Raw genomic sequence first — 14,051 nt, forward strand, 5'->3', positions numbered from 1 at the left:
CACCAACAATTCCCTTCAAACTATTTTTGCTGATAGTTAAACAACGAACAGGAGGGATTGATGAGCATAACTTTTATTAAATGTGAAACAACACTATAAAATGAGCAATGAAGATCACAATACAAACATGCATTCTCACATTTCTTTTTTCTTTGGCAATTCATTTTGGCTTTCCACTGGACAAACATTTCCTAGCAAAGCGACTGTTAAGTTTAATTAAGCAGTGCCAAACCAGTTAAAGCCGCACAATAAAAAACAAACAAAGGTCAATTATGTATTCCAGATTTGGGACAGGGCCCAACCAACCACACACGTCGAAAAAATAAAGTAAAGACCGGTTATATTAGGTATTTCACTGGACATGCTGACAAAGCTCTTATTTAGAGCCCAGCTCAACAAATTGCGCCTCAATCTTTATTTGTGACCTTGCAAACAATCTCTTCGAAAATTCTGCATTAACGAACACTAGAATTCTCGAGCATGTAAAGTTAGTGGCACATGTTTATGAGCAATCAAACACATTGGTGGACACATACGTATTCACCACAAGAACACTATCACTAAATGCACTACAAAGTGAGTTCAGCTTCTGCTCTGCATACAGTGTTATCAAAACAGCAGCCATTGAGAAACTGATAAAAAAAACCAATAAACTCTACCATTTCAGAAAATCTTTGTTCGGCTTAGCATAAAAGTACTCTTCCCTCAGCTACGATCTTTTCAAAATGCAGTGGCTCACTATTTACATGATTAACCTGTGCAAGGTTGCACAACAGGTGCAAATAAGTGAAATCTGTCCAGAGTGTTTCATAACTCGGGCCAGTTTTTTACAGCATTGCCCATTGTTTGGAGGGTCAGAATAAGGCCCTTCCAGATTAGCTCAGAGGGAAACGAAAGTGCCGTACCTTAAAGTAAACACCGCTGAGCCTGTTAAAATATTGCCTTCATGGAATCATTTTCAACCCACCTTCTCTTAAGCTCTCTTATGACCGAGGTTTATAGGTGACACATTTTCGTGGATCTTTCTAGGACTTAAACAGTTATAAAAGCAAGAGAAAGAACATCAAAAGGGTCACTGCCCAAAACTTGACTTTTAAAAGATTTTCACGGTGTTAAATTAAGCACAGCTGTTGCAGTGATCCAGTGAAACGTTGAATCCATAAAGTCTGATCAACATAGGTTTCACAGGACAGAAAACGGCCCAGCAAACAGCCGGGTCGTCCAACCACAGGGTAATTTGGTCTAGTAATCTGCATGCCAAGCTAAGCTGAGTATCTTAATTCTAGCAGCTTCAGCTTCACCAACTTGACCACAAAAATTTTAACGGCATGGGAAAGGTGAACTAGCTCGCGAAGATTATGAGTGATGATTATTTAATCATAATTTAGACATCGAGCAATGGCTATCACTCGTGATGCCTTTTTTTCTTCTGTGCACAGTCTATGTACGTATTACCCTTCAAAAACAAACTGCACCCTTCTTCACCATTTCATGCCAAAACCTGGCTTTACGTGCACTACTAGATTACAACTAGATGAGGACGCGGATGTGTGCAATAAAGAGAACTCTTGTGCATGCTACAAGACAGCTGTAACACCTCTTGCCATTTGAACTTGTGAAAACACGTAACATGGAAATGTCAACGCCTGCGCGAAAGGCAAGAAGCCACAGGTCTGGCTAAAGTGAACTGCGTCGCTAAGACAAACACGTACATAAAATCCTAATCTCGACTGGCTTACATTAAGTGAGATGGCGAAATCAGTTGTCTGCCCAAAACAGGTAAGCCAGCTTTCACTTACGCAATACAATACTATTCAGGCAACAACCTCTTCCAGCAACGCTGGGTGCAACACGAAAGCATGTCGTCCAACACTCTCAAGCAGCAGTCATCAACCTCGTCAAGGTGACGTCTAACTAGAAACAAGTCAGTCACGTTCGAGTCAATCTTCCAGCAATACTAGCAGTCTTTTTGTAAGTGGCAAAGGAATTCAGCTGGGCAGCCCCACACGAGGGTTGAACAAAACATCGTGACGAGATTGATCGTGGGCTACATTGTCCTCGTAGTTGAGTTGGGCTTTCGTGATCTCATTGTAACACTGCGCAAGAACATGTAATACAAAAACAGAGCCTGACTTCAGCATGCTTACAGGTAAACGCTGCCAAACGTGCAGAGTGAGAACTACTGGATGATTACATCGTTAACGAGCCTACGGTGACTTCTTTGGAATGCAACGTTGAAGCTTCACACACACGGCCTTCGCATCAAAACGCCGTCGTTATTGGCAACATACGGCGTGAAGCAGTTGAGCGTCTCGCTTAAAGCTCTTGTTATTTGGCAACCTCGACAGCATCGCAACGAAGGGCAATTTGAGAATAGCGCAGTTTCGGCAATGCACGAGCTTCACAGAACACGTGAAAGATCAAGCCGCCCGCTGACCAATGCTTGCGCTTGCAGCAGCTGCAATTGAGAGCGTTGAGTTCACTGCTTGCGCACTGTCCATTTAAATACGCAGCACTGAAAGAGTGTTCCGAGCTGCCCGAAATGCTGCCAAAATGCATTCATCGAGAATAATCGAATCTCGTACGGTCAACACCCACGTCAGATCAAAACACTGCCCACTGCAAACATCACTGGTGGCTACAAGGCCCGTAGAATCCAAAACAGTGGCACAGGTACTACTTTGTTCACACACACCAAAGTGTAGTGGTGGGCTCAACAATAGAAAAAGTCCCAAGGCTTTTTTAGTGCCACCCAATGTCCACAGTGCAATTTCGGATGCAAGAACCAGATGATGCAAATACAACCATGACAGTCTCTTTCATCATAGATGATAACCTTGAGCTCAAGTGGGTGAGCAAAGTTTCGCATACCACGCTCCTCCGTATCAGCGAAATGGACAGAGTGCCATGCATCAATGCGGAGCGGTATGTAGCTGCTTCAAAACACAGAGTGCTTTCTAAGTCGTCCCACAGACGACACCACCCACACACCTCTCAAGTGGTGTCACAGAAGTGGTCCAGGGTGTAGTCCGCTGGTAAGTGAACACCGCTCGGGGCATCATCAATGCCACCCTCGGCAGTCACTGAGTAAGGAGGAGGAATGCATGCGGGGAAATCACAAGCGGACACTGTTCGAGCGCCGTTCCTTCCTTTGTGTGGGAAATGTCGCTGGAAGTATGCAGCTACACTTCCTCGCAGCGTTCCCTCGTAAACAAAGCTGTCGACGGTGTCAACTCAGCAGCACAAACCTTTTGCAGCACGTGCGACCGTTTAGGCTTAGGCTGGCACTACTAAATCCAAGTTCTGGAGTACTCGGCGCAATGAAGCGGCTCAATCGGTTCATCGGCCACCTTCCTCAGATCACTAGGCATCGCACACCGGAGAGAAACTCTGTCAGGCTCAACGCTGAGCACTGCAGCTCCACAAACAGTGCAGCAAAGCCCCATTTTCTTTCAAAAAGCGTCACGCTAAAGCAGCGGCTCTCTCACACGGCCGAGAATTCGCACGACCCGCAGGGGCGCTTTTTTCACCGCCGCCCCGAGGCAGTGCTAGAGGGCGTTCCGTGGCGCGGAAGGGCTCGGCGGCCGGTCGTCGTCGTCGTGGCGGTGGTCCTCCCGGTTGCCGTAGATGACCTTGAGCTCGAGCGGGTCGGTGGCGATGCAAGTGTGGTTGCGGCGGCTGCTGGACAGCAGGAAGAAGTAGAGGCGGACCTCGGGCAGGAGGGTGCGCAGGGTGGAGTAGATGCCCAGGATGTTCTTGACCAGGAAGAGGGAGACGTCGCGGCCCATGAAGCTCCACAGGTAGATGCGGATGCCCAGGTAGGGGACGTTGATAAGGCACATGTGCAGCAGCTTGTACAGCAGCTTCAGGCCCAGGGGCCGCGGCAGCTGCCCAAACTCGCACTGGCTCAACTTGAACAGGGCCAGGGCTGCGCAGAGGAGAGGGGCAGGAGGGGGGATAAGGACAAGGACGGTCGGAAGAATAGATCCGAACGACACTGTCGCTGGCTTCTTTTGTGGCTATTTATCGATTTTCTGCTCTAAGTTGGCTAGCTTGCGCAGCACCAAAGCTTTGCGAGAAAGCCAGGCACCCTGATTTACACTCTTGAAACGGCCACATTGATAGTCTCAGGCATGAGAGCCAATCAATTGCAACACACATTGTGTCGACACCCTGCTCTCCCCCTTCACTGTGATGGTCACCCATACCTGCCAACCCGGTGACTTGGAAATTCGTAAAACCCACAGACAGAAGGGGAGGGAGGGGGGGCAGGGGGGGTGTAGCACAATCTCATTTTTTTAAGTTTAAAAGGATTAACATTCTGGGTTCGGCAAAGCACACCATGCAGAGGCATTCTGTATGAATCGTGCTGAAATCGCTATTACTGCACACAAATCCTGTCAGGCTTGGCTCATTGTCCGAGGCTCACACGCATCTGTGGTGCTTTTGGTTTTTCAAAGCGATGTGCACCTTGATGTCAGACTTGGCACCAAGTGAAAGGTTCACATCACAGGCACATGTGGTGCAAAATCCAAACTTTTCTCCTTTCTGTAATGGCACAAAAAATGGAAATTCTCACGTGTACGATTTCAAAACACGTGGTAGTAGTCTCGCGGCTTCAAGCCTGCCAGGAAAAAGAGGGAAGGTACAGTAATTCTGGATGGTCATTCTAGCGTGTACGTCGTTCTGAAAGGGGGATTTCAAGAAGGGGGCAAGAACACGAGAGAGTATGAACAGGGTGGGACTAAAACGGGGGAGTTGGGATTAGGCTGAAATGTACACCACCCCTATAAACAGGCTTGCCGAGGTGGTAGCGGGTTCTGTATATGAATGCGTAGCCCACCCCAAGAAGAAGACAGAAGTTGCAGCTTCTGTTGATGATGATAACAAAAGTACAAATTGCCTTCTCGTGGCAACGCAAGGTACCACAGTGTCGTTTTAATTGATGCCCCCACCTTTTTTCGAAAATCCGTAAAATTTCAGGCAAGATTCGTAACACAGGTTGAAATTCGTACATTTTACGGGAAATTCGAAGAGTTGGCAGGTACGTAGTCACCCATCACTTCCTCAACATATTCGCAGCCACTGCTTGAGCAGCGAGTGAGAAGCCTCTTGTTGCGTAGTGAACACAGGAAAAAAAAAAACGAAAACTGCAGCAGACCAAATAGTGCTTGGTACGCCCTTCATCGTCACCAGCCTCCTGCTGGTGCCCGCAACAGCAACAAGGTTCCTTATCCATTCCTCTTCCTTAAATTTCCTCGCCTCATCTTTCCGCCGACTCCCCTGCCTTCCGCTCTGTCCCACCCAGCCTGTTGGCACAGCCATTCAGTTATTCGGAGGGTCCACCTGTTGTCCCCCGGCCTGTCCACGGCGTCCTCGTCGAGAGAGGGGGAGCGACTCACTGGGGAGGAGGAAGTTGACGCAGACCAGGGCCAGCACGGCGTTCTCCAAGGGGTAGGTGAGCGTCAGGTGGGTCTCGGCGGGCAACAGCAGGCCCAGGAAGGTGACGCTGTCCAGCACCTCGAAGGTGGTGCCCGTGCACAGCGAGTGCAGGTAGGTGCGCTGCTCCGAGTCAGCCGCCGCTTCGCTGTGGCTCTCCACCAGCAGGAGGAACACCAGCGCCGCCACCGCCACCACCGCCTTCAGGAACTGCAGCCCGTACACCTCGTCCTCTGCGACACGCACCGACGGAACAGAACAGGTGCACCTCGTCATTACCACCACCACCACCACCTTGACTGTGACACAGCTCGTATTGCTACGGGGTGGCAGAAGAGATGAGACGAACCATGGCCGAGAATGATGCAATGTATTAAAGCGAAAGCTTTCTTAGAGAGACCGATGGTGTCCTGTCCAAAAACTAATGCATTTCCCCATAGACCACTTCATCAACTGAAAATATTTGATAAGAACTCTGGACACACGGCGTGCGTGCGTGAAACCAAGCTTCCATTGTGCCAGATCACGAAGAAGGAGTACAATAGCCTTTATCTTTGTGAGTAAATACCTTTATCTCACGAACCACGTATACCAGTATACATTTAGATCGTTTGTAGGTGTGTTTACTTAGTGTGCAAAAAATTGTCGCATTAGTTCATTTTTTGTTTGCAGTTTGGGTCTTTGAAGGCTTGGCGATCAATTGGACGCACTCTCAGAAATCTCTCACGCTTCTCTCAACTTTCTTTAGGAAGGTATGGTCTTCACCATACCTTCGTAAAGAAAGTATGGTAAAGACCATACCTTCCCAAAGAAAGTTGAGAGAAGCGTGAAAGATTTCTGAGAGTGCGTCCAATCGATAGAAAATCTTACAAGATAGACAACCTACGTTCAAGCGGCCATAACAGTCCCAGCCATGCTGCAAGCTGCCCATTCCTTCTTCGCCGGCGGCAGTGGTGGGGGAACGTGGCACTATGTGGCACTTGGTACTTCTTTTCCTTCTCGTGACAATATCATCGTCATCTTGTGTGGGTCCACTGCAGGACAGAGGTCTTACCCAACTATTTCCAGTGGCTCCTATCGCTGGTTGGCCAAGCCCATTCCTTGCACTCAAATTTTCCGAGTCCATCCCTCCGTCCAAAACTTGGTCTTCCCCCAGTTCCATTACTGTCCCTTGGCGAACGTTTTGTTATTAAGCAGATGGTTCCCCTGTTGTTCCTCATGCCCATTACACAGCCTGCCCAACCCCATTTCCTACCCTTTGTTTGAATTAGAATGTCATCCAGTTGACTTTGCTCCCTAATCCACACTGTTGTTCTCTCATCCATAAAGTGTGACCCCAGCATCCTTGTTGAACGGTAGGGGGATAGTTGAGCAATTCATAAGGAAATGGCCAATGGGAAAAAGAAGGAGACAGAGCGCATGCTGAATGACAGAGACATCATACTCGAAGGAAAGCTGAAGGCAGGCTCAAACGGCCATGGAAACAACATGAGCCATGGATTAGAGAAGCAACTCAGGTAGGAGAGATCATGGCTCATATTGCGAGAAAGAAGGGGACATGTGCCAGGTGTGCAATTCAGAAGTCTAACAGCTGGACCACCCAAGCAATGGAACGGCCACCCACGGATGGGCCGACAAGAGAGGGAAGAAGAGAAAACCCTCTGCGGAGGATTGAGACGAGAAGATTCCAGGGCAAAGGATCCATTGGGACATTGCCGAATGGGAGTGCTTTTAAACTGATGATGATGATGATGATATTGTATTACAGCCTCTGGCCAACAGTGCGCTGCTTGGTGGATTTTACCGACCAGCCTGCACTTACCCAACCGTTTTTTTCCCCCTAATGCCATTTGCGTACAAACATGCAGTTTTCTAGACTTCCTGTGTACCTTTGAGGGTTATAAAGTAGCGCTTGAAACAAGACGAAAGCAGCCGAGAAGACGCGCACAACGGCGCTATTCGATGTGTCTTCTCTGTTTTCGTCCTGTTTCAAGCGGTACTTTACGAAGTACCAACACCAACTAGCCCAACTGTCTATTTCACCTTTGAGGACCTGTGCGATGTCCATCCGAAAGAGCAGCACCACCTTGGAGACCAGCAGCAGCGAGTAGAGCAGCCAGGAGGCGTAGCAGAGCGGGAAGCGGCCGAAAAGGCGATGCGGAGGCTCAGGCTCTGGCGTAGCATCGTCTGGCTGGTCCTGCGTGCCATGGAAGACTTAGATCAACAAACAGGTGCAAGCAAAAGGAACAGTGGAGGTTCGCATACCCCTACCACCCCCACACGCATGGTGTTAATGCAGCAGTTGGGAACCATAGCGACGGGCAACCTTTTGCTTCTACGTTGAATCAAACCTAGGAAGCGCGTGGCCGTAACTCACTTGTCTGAACCCCACGTCTCACAATCTGAGGAGTTCGAAATTTTGGGGGGTTGTATGTGCCGAAGCTACACCTGGGTTATGAGGTGTGCCATGGTAGACGGCTCCTGATAATTTTGACCGCCTGGGTATCTATAACGTGCGCCAAAACCTCAGCATATCGACGTTTTCACTTTCTGCCTCCATCTGAGAAGCAACCACCACGGCTGGGAATCAAATCCACGTCCTTGGGCTCAGCAGCGCAATGCCTTAGCCACAGGAGCAAGTTACTGGTCAGGAGGTTTGGTGCCAGGTGAAGAGCCTACATTAGTTAGGCATAACTAGCATTATTGCTTTTTAGCTAAATGCATTCTTCCCACAGATCTCCGAGAAAGCGAGACAGCGGGTGTCTGCCCACCCACCGGGGAGGGTGCCTGGCGGCGAAAGTGCCGCCGCGCGAGGAACACGGCGGACATGATGCCGATGAGGACCAAAAAGTCGGCCAGGAACCAGAAGTACCAGGCAACGGAGCCCTGGTTGTGCTGGATGAGGTAGAAGTCCAGGGTGGACCCCTGGAACACCACGGCCACCAGCAGCAGCAGCACGTCCAGCACCGTCAGCAGCCGCGACAGGGAGCAGCAGCGGGACAGCGCCGACCGCAGCATCTTCCGCACGCCCCCACCAGCGTCCGCACTGCTCAGGGGCTGCACACCCGTGCAGGCAGGGAAAGAGAGAGAGAGAGAGAGAGTGCGGTCAACTTTAACCACACTTTCCTCGCATCTTTGCCGCCAGCGCCAAAGTCAGCTGCTGCAGCTGTGCTTACTCCGGGGACTTAAGCAATAAACATTGAACGCTTTGGCCATGAAAACTCTAAATGTGAAAAATTGCTCAACTCTTAGGCCTTGTCGAAGCTGAAAGTTGGCCCAGGAGAGCAAATTTATGAACGTCTACTGCCTTTAAACCGATATAACTGATAAACTTTCAAAATGTCCGTACTTATGATATAAGTGTACTCGAGCTCACGGCCAGCCGTTCCACGTTCCCCTTTAATACTTAGGATACTGAGACCAGCAATGTCCTTAGGATGGAAACACCAATCGTTACACGACTGGGAAGACTTTTGTGGCCTAAACAGATCAATGCAAACTGGGCCTCTCCAATTGGCAGCCACTAAGAACCATCCAATCCACAAGGCATTTTTCACGTGTATCCTAAAGGTATGCTTCCTGCCAGAGAATTGTCCGTGAATGGCAAATGGCTCACTTCAGGGCTGTGTTTGCTTCAAATTCAAATTTATTCATTTCTGAGTTTATATTTCATGTTGCAAGGAGTGGGGTCAAAAAAGTCCTACTAGTCCTATACACACAGATCTAGCATTTATTTTTTGCACGTTTGCTGCCTCAGGTATTCCTATTTTAGAGGAGTGCTACGACTGTTCGAGAATTTTGTAAACCAAAGAGGACTGGCGTGGCATTTCCAGAAATCCAACATCGGCAACTTTGCCTATCTTCACCCCACACAAGCGCTACAGTTGTACACGGAAGGACTGATGCAATGATTTTATCATCTGTCAACAAGTTTGTGTCGCAATGTATGCAGGCCTACCTGGAATGGTGTACCGAGCTTGACTAAGCCAACCTCCCACCACCTGAGCCATTGCATGTTTGATGACACACACACACACACAAAAACATTCCAAATACTTGTGACACAAGATTGTTTCACTTCACCGACTGCAGGGCTTATCGGTGAAACTCGACTTGGCAGCAACAGATAGGCATATCTGCCTGTTTGCAGAACACACCCTGCGCGTTCGGTGGCCTAAATAATTTAACACGAAATGCGTTGCTACACAGTCTGCAGGCTTTAACGTTTTTGTTTCCTAGATATCTGAGTCAATAGGCAAACACCTCTGAAACAACGTTAGGACAGCAAGAAGCCAAGCAAGCTTTGTGATAGGAATGTCGGATAGTAAAGTGACATGTTTTCGAGAAAAGCAGATAGGACCGGACACGAAGACCCAACAAAAAGGTAGTACAGACAAACATAGCGCAAACATGTGAGCGGGTGGGGGTGGACAAAAAGAGGCCTTTTCACCCACGTAACGTCAGATAAAATATGCAGAACGAGAGATAGGTTGCAAAGAAAGTTTTTGTGCCTTCTTGCGTGCTTTCGCCTGGTCTTGCACTGGTCAGACCTTAGACATATAAAAAAGCACTGCAGTGGACAAATATTAAGGAGATGATAGCTGTCTCTTAGAACTATTTGATTTGAGAGCTCCCTGAACTGACTTCCTCACTGCACGTTTATGCAGCTTGAAATTTCAGTGCACTGATTTAACCAGCTTTGTGGATGTCACTTCCAGAACAACTGGCGCAACCCCCGAAATCCGGTTGCCCTGCTCAGTGCGACCACAGCCCCAATACATCCATAGCATCAGTCAGTTAAAAGCTTGAATCAAACAGGCATTTTGTTACAGTGTCCTGTCAATTGCAGGTAAAAAAAAAAAGAACAAAACAAGCACGAAAACCTTCGTTCTTGTTTCCCGCATCATATGTCAAGTTACCAAATAGCGCATCATTATCAGCACTTACACGGAGAGGCTGAAACTGCACAAAAGATTCTCCCCACTTTGAAATAAAAAAGTCATGAATTATACTACTGCTGTCAACTTCGACAGTATTTTTCAGATTTGTGGTATGACTACTTTTGATGACTTCTGTTTCCTTAATTTCAGAATTGTTGTATTTGCTGTGTACATACTCTGTGTACATACCTCCAGGAAATGGTATTCTCATCTTGTTCTTGGTGTTTAGTGTGCTTTTGTGAAGTATTGTGATTTTTTGAAAATGTGTGAACCTTTTCTTTGTTTTATTGTTGCAATGCTATTTTGCCGTGTTTAAGTGTAAACTTGCATTTTTGTGATTATGCCCGTCGCTGAGCCTTGTAGTGGTTTCTTGGGCTCCATCAAGCTGCTTATGCAGCTTTTGCCCAGGAAACCACCCAGCTTTATCTGTAAATAAAACTTGATTTGGTTTTTTGAACTCGCAGTTCCCTAGACTGTCTGTCGTGCAGGCTGGCACGAAGCAACGTTCGGGCAACTGAGCAAACGCGCTTTCAGAAGTTGACAGTTGATGGGGCGTGGCACCTCATAATATCACAGCTACACGAGCGTTCCAAGCCATAGTGCGCTAGCCCCCCGGGGGTCGATTCCCTTTCCACCCACACCGGAATTCGAGGTCACACGAGCACAATAAACGATAGAGTTCGTTGACAAGAGCACTTGTGGTTGGAACACAAAGCCACATGTGAAGATATCCCATCGTGGACCTCTTATCCCTTCCTCTTTGTGAGCTCGTTTTTTTTTTTTTTTTTGCGCTTTTGTTTTGAAGTGTAACAGATTTTTACAACAGCCATTTCCAGCGATGCCAGCATCGCTTAAACCACCCGTTACCGATCGTCGTTGGTTATCGCAAATGACTGATAAATAAGCAAACTCAAATGCCAGAAAAAGCGCTTGCGCGCATAGTTATCGGAGCAAAACTCGGCGGTTCCTAGCCAAAACAAAAGCGCGCGTCAGCTCAGCTGCACAGGCAGTCAGCTGATGAGCCGCGGACAGTTTGACGCGCTGCCAGTCCGCTGCTCGTCGGTGACGCAATGGTGACGCCTGCGAAGGTGAATCAGCGCACCAGGGCGCCGAACATGGCCTTCCAACAACTGCCCAGCGTCGCAGTAAGAAAACAAAGAATGCGCTACGCACTGAATGTCGTGTTTGTTGAGTAAAATGGTTCGGAATATAAGTGGAACCGACGTGCGACAGCCGTGATACAACGCGGCACGGCTGTGCCAGTGTAAACCAACTCCGTCGCTTACCATGGTAGATGTGGTTCTCGTTGAGGCGACTCAGAGGATAAAACACAGCCGCACGCTGAAGTGGTGTCAAGACGCTCGTAGTCGGGGCAGGGAGCGAACAGAATGATCCGCATCCATCCTGCGTCTGCAGGCCTGCTCACTCTGACGCACTGCCGCACTTCTGTTGGACGCAGCGAACGATGCCGAAATGAATCACCCGTCGCTTAGCGATTTCCGCACTTGCCAAAGCATGCTTTGAATGGGAGCGAGCGGGAACAGAGCCGCTGAGTAAGGCTCAGACGCAAGTGGGCTAGAAAAAAAGCAGCGAAAAACTTTGCTCCGCAATATTTTCGATTTTTAGAGTGAGCAATGTTATTTTGTAGGTAGTTGGGACTCGGGCAGTTATAGCGACGGCAACCGTGTGAACAGGCAGGCGTAATTTTGAAGGTTACCAAGCGGCAGTTCTTGATGAGGAGAAAACCATTCTGCGCCCAAACCAATAATTCAGTTTCCTTTTCCTATTGTTCACTTTTGTTTTTGTTTTCTTCACTACCGTAGAGAGCAACGACGCTGTGTATAACCTCACAAATGCGTCAGTCACTTGGGTGCTTTTCTTTTATTTGACCATAGCGCGGGCCATTTGACCAATCCTGAAGCAAGATGAGCTAAAGTCCGAATTTTTTAAGCTTTAATCTGTAATCACCAGCCGCCGTATCATCCTCGCCAACCTATGCCTTTATACGTAGCTCTGGGCTAACCCACCATACAGGAAAGAATACTCACCTCATTATACCACAAGTACATTTGCAGTCCTTTCCACATGGCTAACAGAAACCGATGTGGCCTTTTCGCGATAGGAAACCGGCTTTATGCAAAACGCACAGTTGTGGAACCACACAGCATTGCAAGTGAACACCGAGCAATACGTCCCCAGTCTGTTGAGACTGGTGTGTCCCCGAAACTACACCAAAAATAGTACTGACACTTCCAAGCCTGCAGCCAGCAGTTCGCCATCAAGCTTTCGCCCCATGCCAAGACCAGTCTTCCCGATACCTTCATTCTATTGTACACCTGCTTGGCACTTACAATCCGATGGTCTCATCTATACATTGCACATACACTGCCAATTGTGCACTGATCCTGGGCTGCATAACTCAGATGGGTCAGCCATTTCTTCTCTGCACTTGTGGTGCTCCCTTCTCCCATGCAATCAGGGGCTGCTGTTGCAACGGCTGCCTGGTATGAAATCACTCGAACCACAGGACTTCCACTTACACGAGTCCCTCGTAACTGCACCCTTCTCTTCCAAATCTTAACTCAGGGAAGCTTCCTGTCGAGAACCTATCCGGTTAGATTAACATCCCACACAGTAAAAGAGACTGCTGTCATTGTTACATTTTCTACCAGCTCGTACACCGCACCTGGGCCCGTTTGCCCGTACGCATAAGTTCCCGCTAACGAATAAGACGCCAATAAGTTGAAGTCGGCAACGATAAATAAGCCGATTGCCAGAAAACCCGACGGAAACGCTACCTTAACCGAGCGTTTGTATCAGTTTCGGGCAAACGACTTATTGCCGAGACATCGCTAAAGTTGTAGTTGAGAACTTATTCCCACACTTATCGCGTTCGAGCAAACGGGCCCTGGAAAGACGTTGCTCTCGTCCTCAATGCACGGTACTTCACAGACGAGATATACACGGCAACTTACGGTTAATAGTACCGTCACTGTGCTTTGGTATAGTGTAGCTCATTTATAAATTAGAGTGTCTCACACCACTATCAAAGCAAAGTGGCTCTGTCATTTCATGCGGGCAAGATAAAAGAATATCCTTGAGCGGGCAGCAGTACATTGCAAAACAGTTATCGGCACATAGTTGTAACCCTATTGCAGCACAGATTACATGCTGAAAAAAGAAAGTTATTTTTTTTGCAGTGCGCAGCCAGAAGTGGCGAAGACCAGAGATGCCGAGCGGAACGCGTTCCGCTCCCCGCTAGCAGACGACGCTCGCTTTCCTAGCGCAACTCGCAACCACAGCGCCGCGGTGGCGAGAGTCGCGGCCGGCCGCCTTCTCTCCACGGCCGCAGCGGGGAGATGCGGAACTGAAACTAAAGCGTGGCAAACTGTTCGCATGGCGACGCAGTGAAACATCCCCGAGGGGCACGATCAAATGCAGAGCATTTCTGGGGGCGCACGACGTTAAGTAGTTTGCGTTACGTTAATGTTGTTGCACTTGTGGCAACTGCTGACGAGAGAGCGCTCGTCAGCAGTAAAATTGGCAGCCTCGGCGCACGTTGAGTACGAGAGAGGGGAGAGAGTGTCCTTGAAACGTGCCTGGGCGCGCTATCGAATGTTGATCGCGCCGATAGCGAAACGTCTGAGCCGGGCATGTCGAGGCGAGCGATGC

The 14,051-nt window shown here is 48.5% G+C and overlaps 1 protein-coding gene across 1 annotated transcript; it reads right to left on the reverse strand.

The window, feature by feature from the left end:
- Positions 1-57: 57 nt before the first annotated feature.
- Positions 58-12,071, reverse strand: LOC144159633 (transmembrane protein 121B-like). The gene is made up of 5 exons (XM_077691230.1): positions 11,666-12,071; positions 8,215-8,496; positions 7,483-7,636; positions 5,403-5,672; positions 58-3,928 (listed from the first exon to the last, which is right to left on the reverse strand). Exons 1-5 carry the CDS (start codon positions 11,666-11,668, stop codon positions 3,549-3,551), a joined length of 1,089 nt encoding a protein of 362 aa, XP_077547356.1. The 5' UTR covers positions 11,669-12,071; the 3' UTR covers positions 58-3,548.
- Between the last annotated feature and the right edge of the window lie 1,980 nt (positions 12,072-14,051).

Source organism: Haemaphysalis longicornis, unplaced genomic scaffold (genome assembly GCF_048455015.1).
Source record: "Haemaphysalis longicornis isolate Haplotype H1 unplaced genomic scaffold, Haemaphysalis longicornis Haplotype H1 scaffold_10, whole genome shotgun sequence".
Lineage (NCBI taxonomy): Eukaryota > Metazoa > Arthropoda > Arachnida > Ixodida > Ixodidae > Haemaphysalis > Haemaphysalis longicornis.